We start from the raw sequence: 17135 nt of genomic DNA on the forward strand, positions 1-17135 counted from the left end.
TACTCGGGTGTTAAATCAGTTGCCTGGGAAACCTCAGGAACAGTGCAAAACAGCAAAACCTGAAACAGAGAGGGCTGACACTGTGAGAAAAATGAGTTCGCTACTCAGAAATTTGCAGAGATTACAATGCAGAGAACTTGCTACACCAGCTGCCTCTCTCTCTCTCCCAGGTTCAAGTTTGCAGCTGCTGTGAATTAGAGTAACTTCAGCTGAAATAATGTGAAGCTGCTTTCATCAGTCTGAGAATATAAGCCAAGGCAGCCTCTTTTTATTTCTTGTATTTTTAGTGTATTTGAATATTCTGCTAAGAGGTTAAGTAGTGTCAGCATGATAGGTGAGAACAATTTAAATACAGAACCAGAAGACAGCACTGATGAGTATTAAAGTCAGCATATTATGCCATTACACTATACATTTTAAAGCTGACATTTCCCTTGTATTTTTGGGAAAAAGAAATAAGGCCGATTTCTAAATGCTGGAAAAAATACTAAGATTGTGTTTTAAGGGACATGATCACTAAAGAAACTTCAGACCACCACTAGCAAAACACTTTTGCATGATACTTCAAACTTCCTATAGACCATGGCTTTACTGAATCTTGGCCTAATTTTAGACAAGGGCATGAAACATGGCTTGCTTCTGACCAGAGAAAACACATTTGTATGGCAATCTGATACAGGGACTCCTGATTAAGTAGTGATTTATGCTTTGCAGTTACAGGCAAATAGCTTCAGTATAATTTAAAATGATAAAAATCACCTTTTTCCTTGGGATGCAGTGTTCTAAAAGAAGCCTTCTGCTTGAGATAGTATATACTTGCAAGTTTGAAAATCCCTAAGAAATATATTCCCGCCTTTTTAAAATTCAACCTCAGATTTCTTAACCATCAGATTTCTCTGTATCTGCACGTAAAACTTTACATCTCTGAAGTCACTGTGAGAGCTCCATGTAATAGACTGCAGGGTTTTATTATCTGATATCATGAATGATTTATGGTGAGATCCTAACAAAATAAAAACCCCCAAATCCTATTTACTCAAAGATAAAAGAGTCATTTTATTTATTCAGTTTCTTTTTCTGCTTAAATTTGAATAGAATATGCTATAGAAAAGAAACAGGAAATTGTTTTGTCTGCCACTATCTGTCACACACATTGATGATGTAAAATACAGCAGATATGATAACACTGTATGTGCAGTTGGCAAGCAGTCATTATGGGATTTTGTTAAACTCAAGTGTAGAACCCGGAAGCCTGAAAACTGGCAACAGTTAAGGCCAGCTGAACATGGATATGTTATGAGTGTTAAGCTCTTATTAAGCCCAATGACATTCTGTCATCAGGGAGGCATAAATGAATAAGCTCCTTCCTAGGGACAAGTTATGGCCTGAATCCCAGCCACTTCCAATGAGAGGTACTATCAACAAGGTTAGCAGCCAGAGCATGCTTGCAGCCTTTTTCTCTGATGATCTCCTACCAAAAACTATCACAAATTTTCTTTTAATGTTCATTCCGTGTCTTCATATGTAAGAACTGCAGCTATATCAATTTTATGTAAATGTTAATACACTTTAGTGCTTATCTAATTACTTAAAAAAAGTAAGTTATGTTAAAATGAGAATGCTGCACTAATGGGAAAAACGAAAATTTAGGAGGGCACCCCTATCTGATTGTCATTCAGTTGTAACAGTATCAGACACCGATTGTACCTATATGCGTATATGTTTTGCCAGGAGTTAAAAATTTATTTTTATTAACATATAGTTCTTTTCCACATGAACAAGAAAATAATTGTGGAAAGATTAATGAGTCATAACAAACTTTGCATTTCAAACTGATAATGATAAATACAATTCTCCTTTTTTATTATTACCTAAACAAATAATATAAAAATTATATCAGCACACACGAAGAGATAGGGCAATGCAAAATTTAGAAAGTCACAGCACAGAAGGGGTGTGCATGGAGAGACAAAGCCAAGCAATCATTAGGAGATCCCCAAGGTCTGGATCAATCATAATTTAAACAGTAGTCAGATGTTAATAAGTTTCAGGTGTTTCTTTCACCTAATTATACATATGACGTTTTCTACTCTGGCATGAGTCTTTTTCAGGGCTCTAACTTGGAGACAATGTTCTTCATCCCCAAATCCAGAATATCCATTTTACCCATAAATAGCATAAGAGAGGACTAAGTTTTGTTCCTGTTTTGACACCTTGTTCTCTTTCACCACCAGACAGCACACTGTGATGGCTGAGAGTAAACCAATTTCTTAATATGCGTACAATGACCATGTGAGCTGGCTGCAAAAACTTCTCACTCGAAAAAGGAGCTACATTATAAAGTTATTATTAAGTGTGGAGTAGAAGTTTCCATGGAACTTACACTCCTTCTCCTAAGGAGGTCAGCATGGGAGTAGATGGGGTGCTCTGATAAAACATGCTGCAGCTGACCTGAGTAGGAAAGTAAAACACTTTATCCAGATAGGTTTGAGTGCTTTTCCGCTGCAGTCTGATTCATGGACTGTCCCAGTATGTAGGAGATGGCCCACCTCATAGTTTGTGATTAAGCTCACTACCTAACCACTGGCTGCTCTTGCCAGTACAGCTGAGGCAACTACCCATACCAGCAGGGTAAGGAAATTCTCAAGATAAATATTACCTACCCTCATTTACAGGAAAAGAGGTATAACATGGTGAACAACTCGCCTGGCTTCTAGCAGAGAAGCAGCATATCATGCAGAGTGCTTTTTCTGATTATTTCCGTATCAAAGGCACTGACTTCATTTTACCTAGGAATCTTGCTGCTTTTGATTTTTTTTCTGTGCTTTAATGTCACCTCCATATTAATTGTCTACTATAAAAGAAGACTTGAGTAAAGATCTCCAATACCAAGAGCAGGAAAGCCATGTTCAACATACCTTTTCTTGCTGTCTCTTTTTGCTGTTTTTTCTAAAACTGCTCTTCGTCGCAGGTAGTCATTTTGGATTTCATTATACTTTGCAGTGTGCTCTTTGATAAGGTCAGTAGTTTTCTTGTGGTGCCTCTTTACAAGGTCCTTCATTTCTTTGTAGTGCTTCTTCTGAAGCTTAACAAAAGACTTCTGTTGTTTTAGCTCCTCAATAGTCTGTGCTTCCACTTCTACAATGATAATAACAAAAGCCACTTCAATTTTCTAATAACGTACGATTTCAATCAGAGAATTGCTATTAGCAGGAATGAAACAAAGCATGCTTGTTTACTGCTGGTAAATGAACAGACTAGAATGTATGAGGCCAGCAAGTACTTCCACAGTCTAGGCCAGCCTGTTTCTACCGCACATGAGGGAGGCTGAATAAGAGGCAATCAACACGCAGAATTTCATGTGTCTTTCCTGTTTTCCACATCCAAATGTAGGTAGGCCTACACAAGATTTGGATGTGGAGTAGGTTCTAATGTAGGAGAATGACTATAAAATAAATGGACTTACGAGATTTGCAATCTAAACTATAACGCCAAGCCAGAGGACATGACTCCCAACAGTAGGGCACTATCTAACTGACAGACCAGCTTGCTTGATGTAATGGTAATTTCAATTTTGTAGAAGCAATGGGAACACTGCAAGGCTAATGGAAATAAAATGGTTTCACTATTATTCAGAATATTCGGAGCAAATTTAGCTTCTGTTCTCATAATAATGCTGGCCTTTTGTCTGCAATATTTTTAAAAAATTCCCTGTTGGCAACCAATACCAATCTCATGAAACATGTGCTCAAACATTTAATAACTTCAAAGCTGAGGAAGAAAACACGGTATGTACATTTTCTGTGAGTTACTGCAGTCCTAATCACTCAAAGAAATGTCTAAGCCAGATGGCCTATTTCATAAAAAATGTTTCTCTTGGCAAAGAAGTCTATCATTCATGCAGTGTAAACTGTATATTTATTACCTGTGAGGACACTCTGAATAAGATCTTCTGTCTTTGCAGGTGCTTTCACCGAACCTAGAGGTGAAAGAGATGACTGATTCTAATTCTTTTAAAAAAACAGACATTATTGTGCTGTTTGATTGCATATTGAAACATCACAGGTGACACAAGACATATGCTGACATGGGCATTTATTAATCATTTGAGAAAACACATCTCCTGAGCAGAAGAGTAGCAACATGGAGAACAACACCGATGCCGTGAACCAACATGAAAAGGTAACCTGCTGAAAAGGCACCTGAGCTTTGTTGTTTTACTTATGAAGAAGATGTAATTGAACTCACTGATACCACTCGTATGAATCACTTAAGTGGTATTAGGCTGATGGTTAGTACAGGTTAGTACAACTGCCCTATATTATGATGTCAGTGCAGAATTTCTGTACATAAGATGAATCCAGCTCTTTGTAAGTCAGTTAGATCAAGCCTATGGAGACCGCAGTCATAAAATTATAAACACTGGTTTGTAATAGGATATATGTCAATACAAAATATGTAAGTACCTAACACTATTTTGTGTGTGGAATAAGATGTAACTACATGCATAAAATAAGCATATTTGTAAAAACAGTTTAAAGAGACTCCTGCATTTGCAAAAAACACCCAAAGCAGCAAATTTTCTTGCTTGTAATGAACTTCAGTTTCACCACAAAAGCAACTCTTAAATAGAAGATACTTGTATGTTTGAGGAAGACTGGCCCTAACAGCATACTAAAGTAGTGGGAAAATGTCTTCCTATTTTATACAAACAAAACAAACACACACACACAAACCAGCTTTGTTCTTTAAACACAAAGCACATGAAAAAATATTATGCAGATTTGTTTTGAAAAGATGGGACTTTTTTGTTTTCCATTGTGTTTTTTTACCTGGTGCTGGTTGGCTATGGACAACCTGAGTTGCTGGTTTCGGTGTAAGAGAGGCAGTGTAATTTACTCCATTTTCTGCTGGTGTTGGCCTAGGTTCATTGTTAGCTTCGCATGGTGCATCTCCATGGTCAATCTGAAAATACATAATGATTTATATTACTCTTCCCAATTAACAGACTTAAAATTATTTATTTGCAGGTCTAGCTTAGGCTCTTTTTTAAAATGTAAAATGCTTTTTATAAATGTTATATATAAATCATTCTGAAAAGAAAACAAGCAAACAAAAAAGTATCATTAAGAGCCATGGTAGTCCAGGTGGTTCATTTTTGCAGGGTAGATTTCAAGGAGAAAAGGAGCATGTATTATTCTGAAAAAGTACTTGTATTTTAAGTGGATATAACCCATCAGGGACGTTTTTCAGTACAGTATGTATTAGCCGCACCAGATGTGAAATCTGTACTTTATTGAAAAACATTGTTCTCTGCCATGAAACCTTTCTAGAAATAACGTAGAAGCTGGCATGAAAACGCTGCTCAAATCCCTGCTGTGTACATGCTTTCTTCACAAAATCACTTTTAAATTTCATAGATACACACAGCACTATCATTATTCACCATTCTTACAGAACACAGACATACTTCTGATTCCCAAGATCTTACATTCTTGTAATTACACTCCAAGGATAATATGTAAACACTACCTCCATCCTGCTGCATAAATACACCTGTGGTATCCAAATATTTAAGCATTTTCCACAATCTTTTCTTTCTCTCCGGTTTCCTAAACCCAGGCTTACAGCATATGTTGTACTACGTATTGAGCATCTTATAATTTTCCTTATGACCATCAGGTTTTAAGCAAGCACAAAGCACTCAGCAAACAGGTCATTCAAAGCAGTTTGTATTTTGAAATGGCCAAGCCCCCTTCCTGCAGTCCCTGCAAGGGGCCAGTTGCCATGGTGTCTCAGGGTACTTTTGGATTTGTTCCTTCAGCTGCTTCCATTTTACTCTTTGACGGTAATCACATTACATGCAGAGGCAGGATGCCACAATTGTTGGTTTTCCCCCTTGATTACTCCATACTTGCAAAATACTGGCCTGCACTGCATCAATAGAGACAAAACACATTTTGATCTGTTTTGTACTGCTCCTACTGCTGCTTTCCTTCACCTTGGCCCTGACAACATACTGTATATTGCAAAAGGATTTCTGTCTCAACAGCCTATTTCTACCAAAATTATAGGAGAGAGATACTCTAGTCAGAAACATGATGCAATTGCAAACCAATGCCAAGGACGTCATTTATGTCAAGCAGGAATGACTGCAACAAAGTAACGAAAAACATGATCTAGCCAACATATATGGACAGATATGTTGGCTAGACAGTAGAACAACGTTACTGGTAAAAGCTGTAGCTGTGACAAACACACACAGACATGGTTATCCCCTCAATTCTCCTTAAAATATACTCCTCACAGGATGCAATTCATTAATTTAATAAAAACGTTTGCTATAAATCATCAACATTTAATGCAAATAAAGACAGAATTCCTAACTTCTGGCAAGTTTGTGCCCCAAAAGCCACTGCATGGGAAAGAGGGTATTATCTTTTTTTTTGTGGGACTAGGTTTGTGTGTGGTGTGAAATGCTGCATCACAGCTTGCTGAGAAACTACTAATACAGTCTGTCAGTTTTGGATATAAAACATCTGTTTTCACAAACTAAAGCAGAAATGTGAGACAGGATCAGGAAGTGAATAAAGAGTAATTTTCACTGCATCAAGCAATCTAATCTCATTAAAAAGCACTTTCTCTTCTCATAATTCATCACACAGAACACTAAAGTAAACATGATTTTCCCTTAGTGGAGAATATTTTAGTCTCTTTTAAAAACATGATGTAATCCAGCCTTATAATTTATAGTTTTAATATTCACAGAAAATGATTTCTGTTGCACATGTTGCCATGTCTTTTGCAAGACACTATGTTTACTAAGTAGAAAGATACATAGGTACGTATCTACATGGTCTATTTTAATTTTTTACAGAGAAAAGGAGCTGCCATATACTGAGGGTGGGAGATCTCCTCCAGTATTGAGTATATCCGTGCTGCACTGATAGACTAGGTGAGCAGTTCTTGAGTCAGTTTACCTCTATCCTCCTTGGCAAAGTATAAACAAGTGTAAGCAAGGTGTCCCTATAAGAAGTGTCAGATCAACTTAATTTCCATTACTGTAACTTGGTGTGATCATTATAATTTGCAGAATTATGCCTGAACAGTGGTATCAGATGCACTAAGTGCAGCTGCTCTCCTAGAAATGTTTTCATTTACTTTCCCTATCAAAGTAATTTTATTTAAGCAAAGAAGCCAACTGGAGTGATTACACACATTTGATTTATATCCAGGCATGCAAAACAATGGTTTCTGTTTCAACACTGTTTTATGGGTAGAAACAAAAGGTCAGATGCTCTGCTGCTTCCATATTAATGCAGACATATTAATGAGCCAGCAAGGACTCCCAACTCCCTGACCCTGCAGTGGGAATTAACACGCTGCCCCAGAGACATTACACCAGCAGGCACAGCCAAAATGCATTTCATTCTGGCTGGTTTTTCTTAGGCCCCTACACACTTCTGCTCCCATGACTGCGGGGATGAAAACATACAAACTACTTACATCAATCTAGTTTAGGCTGGGATTAATTCATCCCAAGGAACTCCCAGATACAAATTGCTATGGCTTACTCCTCCTGTCGGTAAAGGACACCAGGCAGGGGAAGGGAGGGCAACCTTCACTACTTGTACGCTCGTGAAGATTTACCATGTATTCAGGTAAGTACAGTTAAAGGTGCAAAACCCACACTACAGGTATTACAACACTTCCATTCTGCAAAAATTGCTGTTCTAAGGCCAGGCTGGAAAGCAAGAACTGGAAGTTAGGTACTGACCAGAAAACAAAAGATAGGGATTCACATTATGCTCATGATGGGAACATTGCAAATAAATACAGAAAAGATGCTGTAAATTTTGTCAGTTCTTAAGCATTCTTCATTTATGTTATTGCACTGATAATTAATAGGCAGTGTAATTTGAAGCCTAAAGACAGCTAATTTATTTGTTTAAAATGATTCACTACTAGGTAACTTATTTGACTACTGTTTTGCAAGAAGCCTGGGGAACTTCTTACAAAGATGCAGTTTAAACTTCCAGGTAGCAAAGAAAAAAACTCTGTTTTCCTGTGACAGCTGATAAATAAATGTGTGCAAGGGGAGGGAAAGAGGTGTGAGGAGGTGGAATCTGTACTAGGAGACAGCTCAGCTTTGCACACAAACATTTATAGTGTGCAAATTTGAAACTGTGCATAGGAAAACTGAATCCAGGTGCACTTACGTGTACATTTCTGGAAAACATACTTAAGTTTATTTAGCTATATTGTCAGTGAACGTACTTGCAGTTATTAACCAATATGATTCTTGTGGGCAATGTAAGTGAACAAAGCAGTCAGCCCCTCTGAGGAAGAAAATGTTATAATCACATTACATTATCAGGCAATTTAAGATCTCCAAGCACAGCCCAGCTGCCAAATATCTTACCCAGAATGGGTGTTTATAAATAGAAGGTAACAATGGTGTATTTAGGTTGCCACATTAAGCAGCAATTTTGTACCTGTTCCTTGCTACTGCATCTACCTGAATGGTTATACATTTTTTGTAAACACACCATTACAATCATTTCCGTTTTCTTTTAAAAAATATTTCTCTGCTACTCCAAAACAAGCTCCTTTATCCTATGAGCTTTCAAGCTCCTTGACATATGGTAGTACTACCTGAGCACTTAAATTCATCCTTCCTTTTTCTCATTTGCTTTAGAAGATACTCTGTGACAGAATTTTTCTGACAAATAAGCCTGTACAGACCAGGAAAATCTGTACTTTTTCAAAAGTAAAAATGACCTCTAAGGTATTTAAAGGATTACGTTAAAAAAAGACTTTGCTATTAAAATAGAATCTCATGTGTAGAGCGTCCTAGATAAATGTCTAAGATACTATAGAACATTTCACAGTGTCCTCATTCAGCCGAACTTGTGACACTACACAAAGAGTAAATTGTTGGCCACTGAATTGTAATGACTTTCCTTCATCTGGTCTGCTTTGGGAATGTATTCTTGGTTACAAAATCTAGTTCAATGAGGCTTTGCACATCTGAGAATTGAAGAAGACAGGCACCAGAGCTGAGAGCAGTTTAGGATTACAGAGCATTTCTCCTTCCTCACCACAGACCTGCACCGAGTGCCTTTTGATTCACATGATGTGCCTACCATCTGACACCAGCAATCTTTAAAATGCAAGGTTGATACTTTCAAACACTGCTAGAAGACATTCCAATGGCAATGTCTGGAACAGAAAGACTGAATGTTTGAATGTGCATAGAGTTTATCAGGAATCAAAGCTCAAAATAACGCTCAAAATAACATCTCTGCATTCGTATGCACAACACCTCCAATTACACAGAAAAATAGGGTTTACAGATTAACCCACAGGTAACCACGTATACCCAAATAGATACTGAAAATGTGGCTCCCATAGCTTTCAGCTAAGCTAGAACAGACATGGACATTTATTTACTCTATGGTCTCCTCCCTCTTCTCGCTTTCTAAGATCGATGAAGGATTGGATCAGCTGACCTGTAAAGGCCCCTTCCCATCTAAACTATTGTATGATTATACTGGGTCTCTTTAGAGAGACCCAGTATATGCATGTTTACTCACGGAGCATGTATAGAGACAACATAATCTGAGATAGACAAATGTTTCTGAACAAAATACCCTCTCCAGAAACAGGGCCTGAAATTCTGGAAAATTTGTGATATTCTCAGGAAAAGCTATTGACACATTGTTGTCTTTTCATAAGGGCAACTTCAGAATCAATCTGGAGAACAACAAGCAATGACTTATGAATATTTCATTTACTACCTAACAAAGTTGCAAATCAGCACAAACCTAACATGGTTTTCCATTCAGCTTTTGGTGTCTCTCTACCTCTGAATAATAACTCCATGCACAACATGCTGCTTTCAGTGAAACCGCACACAGAGCACAACATTTCTCGGCTGTATTGCACCCAAGTTTCGTTCTAGGTGAGATGTTTACAAGTGTTCAAGTAATCAACACATACAATTCCCACGGACTTTCAATATTTGTCTTTCTAAGCAAAGTAGGTGCTTTTAAATACCATAACATAATTTGCAGAGACTCTGAAACCTCCCTTACCTCTTTCTTTACCTCTTCTTCATCTTCTAGAGTCAGTGCAGCCAGTTGCTTAGCTCTCTGCTCCATCAGGTTTACATATCTGATTGGATTGGATAAGGCCTCGATCACGTCTAGAAATAATGCAAATACTTCAGTTTCAAGCCCCTTATGTTATGGTTCCAGTGCCTCTCAGGTTTTAAGAAAGAAACTGTACTTTTCACACAGATCTGCTGATGATAGGTACTTCGAGGTCCTAGAAACAACAGTGGAGGGGAGTCATGCACCATCATGCACAAATACTCTAACACAAACCCTCTTTGAGTTTGTGCCTGGGTCTTGTGGATGTGCATTTTCTGCAGTGTTTTATGATGGATTTTCAAAGCTTACAGCATCAGCCAAGTAGGATCCTGCTTCACATGCGGCACAGGGCAGCATTATATGTCCTTGTTTAGAGCCGATTACAAAATACAATGCTCTACATTAAGCATGGCACTTTCCTCTGCTTAGGAAACAACTACATACTACTGTGTCACGTAAGCAAAGTTTCATTTGTGTTTCAGTGGCAAATGCCTGTAGTATTCCCTCCTTTAGAGTCATATGAGGTCTGCTGAAAGTAAGACTTGGCCCTAATGCTAAACCTCAGGCAGGGTGCTGTAAATCAGGCCATCTTGTATGAGTGATGAGACATAATGATCCATCAGATGCACAGGTTTGTTCACAGGATCATTGCCCCAGTATGTCAAGTCATCTACACCACATTCATTTTGCGGTTTAACCAACCTTTTTATTTCCCAGTAGGAAAATGTCACAGAATTACCTGCATAAGTATCAGGTACATAGTCTTTGACCTCTATGTACACAAAGAGAGCTGGCAGTGTCAAAGGTTGGTTCCTCTCGTTCCTCAAGCAGATGTAGTGATAGCCTGCAAAACAAGAAACAATCAGTTCAGAGCATAAACTCTTCCACAGGCATTTCCAATGTGATTGTGTTATCATTTGTTATTTATAGTGTGGCTCCAACTGAGCCAGCAACCTTAGGGACTTCTGGTAGGGAAAGATTTACCTGAAGGGTTTCAGAGATAAGTATACAGACAAGGGACTGTTAGAAAGGCATGTGACACTGCAGTTTAAAATAGTATTCTCCCTTTATTTTTACATCCGTGAATAATGCTAAAAATCACCATTTATGTAATTTTTGATGCATTACATTTTATTACCCTTGGCTGGATTCTGCCCCCCCGCCGAGTTTCAGAGCTCTCATTTAATTTTCCAAAGTGACCCTTGTAATACTCGGGAATCTGAACAGCCAAGTAAAACTGAGAGGTAGTAGTCCATTCACAACACAGTGTCTAATTTAAAAAATAGACAATGTGGCACTATATCTGTAAAGTCTGTGTGTGTATGAATCCTATCATGTGACCAACCTTAGAAATATAACTGAAAAAATAGTATTTTCAGACTGTTTTGAAATCTGTCTTCTAAGAGTGAGGGCACACATTACAGTAGAGCTTAGCCAAGTTAATGGTGAGGCACCACAGATGGGGCAGCCCCAAACCCTTTCTCCCAGCCACCTACCACCATCTCCTGCATCAAGCCATCTCCTGCCTCTTCTCTTGTGCACTGACACTTTTCTGACTTTTTAGATAGGTAGCTCAGCAAGTTAAACTCTGGAAAAAGCAACCTTCAGAAACTGTAAAGAGTCTTCCGTCAATTTAGCTCCTCCCCATAAGGTCAGACATATTAATGCCAGTTTAAAGACAGCCATGGAAGTGCACAGGTAGAGGTAGGAGAAAGGGACTTTCAGTCCCAGCAAACTGTTACAGCCTCACAGTGCTGCAAAGCTGTATCCTCTGCCTCACAAGCTGGTGCCTCCTGCACCACAGCTGAAGCTGTTCTTCTGGGGCATGATTACAGAGTCGCACATATGGGTCGAGATACAAGTCACGAGCAGGATGCACTTATCTAGGGGGATACTTCACTTGGCTGATGTGAACAACTCCCTCTCCAAGTAAAGGTTAAATCATTGCTTTGAGAATAATGGTAATTCTGTGGATTTGTGTGACAGTGTGATATAGTTTTCAATAACATCTCAGAGAAGGCAGAAATTACATATTACAAAGGTTTCTCAGTTCCCGCAAGCTCCTCCAGCAAATTTTCAGCATGTACACAAACTGAAGTCAACATGCTGTTCTCCATCACATGCTGTAAACTAATGATTACTGGAGTCAAAAGGACAGAAGATAGGCCTGTGGGTAAAAGCTCTCGGAAGTCCTTGTATGATTTAACACAGTGGCCTTTGTTCTAAAAAGCAAAAGCTTAAAAGCAGGTACATGATTCAGTGCTCTGCTAAATGAAGTCTGTGCTGCATGAAGGGTGAGTGCCATGAAAGTGGATCAGTTGTGGTAAGAGCTCACTTCCACCAGAAGAGAGAAATCCTTCACATTCCCCTTTCTCCTCTCCAATCAACTATCTTCCTCTGGAGCTTGGCAGGTCCCCCATGAAGCAATTATATCCACTAAGCCAGCAGAAAATGCACCCAGGATAAAAAAGCTGAGAGTTTTCTGCTGGATGATAAGCGGAGTTGGCTCACAAAAACAATGTGAAGGTTGGCAGAGCTGGCACAACAGAATGGCCAGGGATGCATGGCCAAGAGCAGGGCAGAGAGGAGGGAAGGAGAAGGGAAAGAGAAGTGATGACTGGTGAAGAAATCCTGGAGCAGTGACAGGCCCAGCAGCCACCTCCCATGGACAGCCCATTTGCACTTGCAGTGAGGCCACGCAACCCACACCAGCTAAGACAAAACCATTTGGAGCTCTTCTTAGAAGAGCCCTGACATCACCTGCCACAAGAGAAAGGACTGATTTATACATTATCTAAGATCAGGTCTTCAGGAAAAATATGGACAACAACTGTTAGCTAAGGGACATGTGAGCTTTGTGCTATGGCTGGGACTGGCTAGACACTGTGCAGGGTATGTACAGATATTCTTCCTTTTCCACTGTGAGTGAAGCTGGGAGCATGTTTATGGCCCATATGCTTGCCCTAATTTAGTTTCCTCCCTTTCCTTCACTGGAAAAGCTGGCGTTGAAGTTGGACACTTCTCTTGCACAAAATGCCAATGTCACTGCATCTTTCTGAAACATGATCTCTGGCCTGGAAAATTAGGGCTGAGTTGTCACACAAGACAATTTTCAGTTAAGTGGCCACTAATTATAATAGAAATAATAATATGATTTAGAAGAGACCAGTAATGATTTTTTTTTTTTTCATTTTCAGCAATGAAGATGAAAGTAATTTTGGGTTGATTTAAAGGTGTTAGAGAGATACGAGAGCTTGCATATAGGTCAGTCCTTGTATGTATATAAAAATTACACTAGAGGAGCATATTTTGCTTTCATTCCCAGCTATCTCCCAGTCTCACAAAGGTGACATCAAAACTGTCTGTTGCTGCCCTTTTTACTGTTAAAAGTGTACAGTTGCACTTTTTAGCATAAACCTGTGAGTGTGCAGTTGATCTAATGGAGACGAGTTAAGGGCCAACCATGCCTCTGAAGATTTAATTCTGTTGGTTTTCTTGGATCATTACAAACGTAAATGTCTGGTGAAATATGGCGTTTTCCTTTTCAAAGTTGAGATAGATTATTCAAATCTCCAGTTACTATAAATCTGCAGAGTGTCTGATGACTTACAGCCGTTGGGCTCCTGGCTTGCTCTTTCTTTTCACTACGCAATGTCTGTCTCAATGGAGAAAAAAGTTTACCTGGTCGAATTGCTGAGACTGGTAATATCCGATGACCAATAAATTTCCCTCCTTCTTCATACACTGCTAGCCTCAAACATGCCAGGGAAGGTAAAACGACCTAGAAGGCAATATTGTTGCATTATTAACTTTCTCCTTTCCAGACACAGGCTACGTAGCAGACAAAGTTCAGCCTAGGAGATCATAACATCTACTCATCTATAGGAAAGTCTTACCATATAAGAGGTCAGATGTATGCACCTGTGTGCCAAAATAACTCTCACTGAAACTTTTTTCAATCAAGAAACTTGAGGTGGGATGTGTGCATAGTATGTTAAACCCAGCAATTTGACCCTACATTTTCAATATGATACAAGGGACTTTGGCAGCTCAACGCCTCTCACACTTGAGTGCCGCTCTATTTTCTGCTTATTATTCACAACACTTAGGTGTTTTTTTTTTCCTTTGTGTTTGCAACAATGGGATTATTTACTTCTGAGAAAAGTCACTGATAGGCATATTAATGTTGAAAACTCAACAAGCAACTCAACCTGCTTTGCAGAGTGTGAATGTATGAATTACATGAACCATGTCAAGACCAGTAGAATTTTCCAGTGCTGCAGCATACCCACTAACTGGGCTAAAGAGGTTTAATCAGGCAGGATGTTTACTAGCACTGGATGCTTTCTTGGCACTACATAGGAAAGAAGGCCAAACGGTGAAAAAAGAAAACAAGAAATCAAAAAAGGTTACTTGAATGACCCTAATAAGACAGGAATCTTTAATGTTACTTTAAAAAAATGCGTAGCATAATTCATACTATTTTCTTACTTAATGCAAATATACATACAAATACACATATTTTTAACCTGGGCACAGATTATGGTTTGTTTTGGTTTGGTTTTTTTTAACATATGCTAAAATATATCCTGACAATGAAGGGGGGGGGGGGAGGCAACAATCCAAAATTAAGAGTTTCTCTAATTTATTTTCAACATTACTAAAAATAGTAATCTATGCTTCTCTGAACACAGAGGCAGCCAGGCACGATTGTTAACTAAATAGAGGAATGAAATACACTAATTAGAAGTTCATTACAGAAGAAAAATGCTAGTGAGGTTTCCAAACTTAAGTTCTGGCAGGCTGCCAAAAGAAAGTCATTCAGAAGGCCAAATATTGAGGGAAAAGGGCTGTACTCCCTAGAAAGCAGGGCTGCAAGTACCAATTGTATGAACATCTCTGAACTACGTTTGCTGAGAGAAACATGAAATAAATTGTTTTACCAACAGCTGGACTCAGGATTCACTTAACCACAGTGCCCAATAAGCAAAACCCAGAGATTCTGTTAAAAAACTGGCTGCAAGTACACCGCGAGGCACAGTAAGACATTCATGTTGCACAATCCTAAAACATTCTCAGTATTTTCTGCTCCCTCAAAAGTTTAGAGAATTGAGTTTGAGTAGTATTGTTCAAATTGCATGAGTAACTTAGGAGTCTATGTCTCATTTCAAGTGGTTGGGATTTATGTGGTTTCATCACCTAGGTTGTATCTATACAGCACAATCTAGTGCAAAGCAGAGATAACAGATTGCTTTGAATGTGCTAGCTTGGATAGCGAGATTGTTATACCTGTAACCACATTGTCTTGCCTGCAGGTTAACAGGATCTGCTTTTCAGCAGGACTGCTCAGCCAAAGCAAAATGGTACTTCAGCTAAACTGATTCTGGGATTTGTGCTTGCTCGTTCATAGCATGGCACTGCATCGTGCCATGCAGATGAGTCTATCAACACGTCTGTGTTTCCAGCTGTGTCAGTGAAGAATCAAGGTGACTTTAAACTCATTTCTTTTAGTAGGAGCTGGCTTGACTACAGTAGCAACATTACACCAAAAGTGGTTAACTATAAACAGTTCAAGAAACAACTCTTTATCTTTGAACAAATGCAAAGTTTCACTAATCCACAGAATTACTCTACTGGACAGCGATAAAATAAGCATAATGCACGTTTGGGAAGGAAGTGTTACACCGACCTTCTTAAAAACTATGGTTTCTTCTTCCCAGACAGGATTAACTGCATTGCCTTGAGAGGTCTTGGTCTTCAAAGCTTTTCTTCTTGTATCCACAGGCAGGCCAAACATGTCAACTTCTACATAAGTACCGACTTTTTTATCAGAAAGAAACTGACCTGAAATTATCTAAAACCAAAACAAAGGAGGATCACTAGAGACAGCTTTGGTAGATTAGGAAATGAGTGGCTGAAATGCAGATGGATAATTCGCATTAATGATCAGATAGTATGCATTTAAAATAAAACAAAAACCAAAACAAAACCACAATAAACAAAAACCCACTGTTTAATATTGCAGACACAGAAAAACAACTTATCAGGCCTGATTTCCTGTGACCCTGTGGTCCTGAATTCCCCTATGAGTGATAATGTGGTTGAGATCATGCTGCTGCCCTTCCAGCAGCAGGAATACTCATTTGGATCTCTTTCCTCAGTCTGGATGCCTATTTCCACAACATAGTATCTTTGAGAACTCTCATTTCTACCCAGTTTCAACAACAGGTTCAAAAAATGCTGGAAGAAAAGAGCTGCGAGAAGAAAACAAGCTAAAAAGTTGGTATTCTAATAAAGGCTCTTCACACAGAGTGAGGAGTTTCACTAGGAAAACAAGACAACTATAATATAACTGGTCTTTTCTAGTTCTTATTTTTAACAGGAAACACAACTCAGCTTTAAAAAGTTAAGGAAATGTCTGCAATTACTTCAGAAAATTGAAGAGACAGGAATAAGTAGCAGTGTCACTATACCTTAATAAATTCAGGCTTCCTAAAGCAAATCTTAATCCATTCTCAGCTGTTATCTTGTATGGGCAATGACATTACATCCAGTAGAGTTTTCACCAAGCAGGCAGAAGTGGCTGACTTCTGACAGCTGTCTCCTGCCTCCTGGATGCTCATTCCTGTTAAAAATGCTGTGCATCTCCTAATACCTATTGAATGACTTCCACCTCCATTTACTAAAATTGCAGAAGAAATTGCCTCTAAACCCACAGAAGGAACTGAAAGCTTCCATGATTACAGGTCACCACAAAAGGTCATTCCCACACAGTCATTTTTTACCATGCATGTCATCAGATTATTACTTTACTCGTACCCCTCCCAGCACTGCTCTGCTATGCTTGTGTCTGGAGCCTGAGAGGAAATACTTGTTTTCTCTCAGTGAAAACAGGAGGATATTTTGCAGGTGGATTCTATAATAGGGACACTGTTCTAATGGACAAGTCCAGTAAAGGAAAAACAGGATTTCAGGAAGTTT

The 17135-nt window shown here is 38.8% G+C and overlaps 1 protein-coding gene across 1 annotated transcript in view; it reads right to left on the reverse strand.

The window, feature by feature from the left end:
* PLCB1 (phospholipase C beta 1) overlaps positions 1-17135 on the reverse strand; it is a 398958-nt gene that overhangs the window by 65037 nt on the left and 316786 nt on the right. Inside the window, exons 20-26 of the mRNA XM_081998073.1 lie at positions 15844-16008; positions 13836-13935; positions 10894-10998; positions 10098-10207; positions 4833-4965; positions 3926-3979; positions 2919-3138 (exon numbers count right to left, since the gene is read on the reverse strand). Of these exons, the coding sequence (XP_081854199.1) occupies positions 2919-3138; positions 3926-3979; positions 4833-4965; positions 10098-10207; positions 10894-10998; positions 13836-13935; positions 15844-16008 (887 nt within the window). The remainder of the gene's footprint in view (positions 1-2918; positions 3139-3925; positions 3980-4832; positions 4966-10097; positions 10208-10893; positions 10999-13835; positions 13936-15843; positions 16009-17135) is intronic.

Source organism: Phaethon aethereus (genome assembly GCF_964289735.1).
Source record: "Phaethon aethereus genome assembly, chromosome: 3".
Classification (NCBI taxonomy): domain Eukaryota; kingdom Metazoa; phylum Chordata; class Aves; order Phaethontiformes; family Phaethontidae; genus Phaethon; species Phaethon aethereus.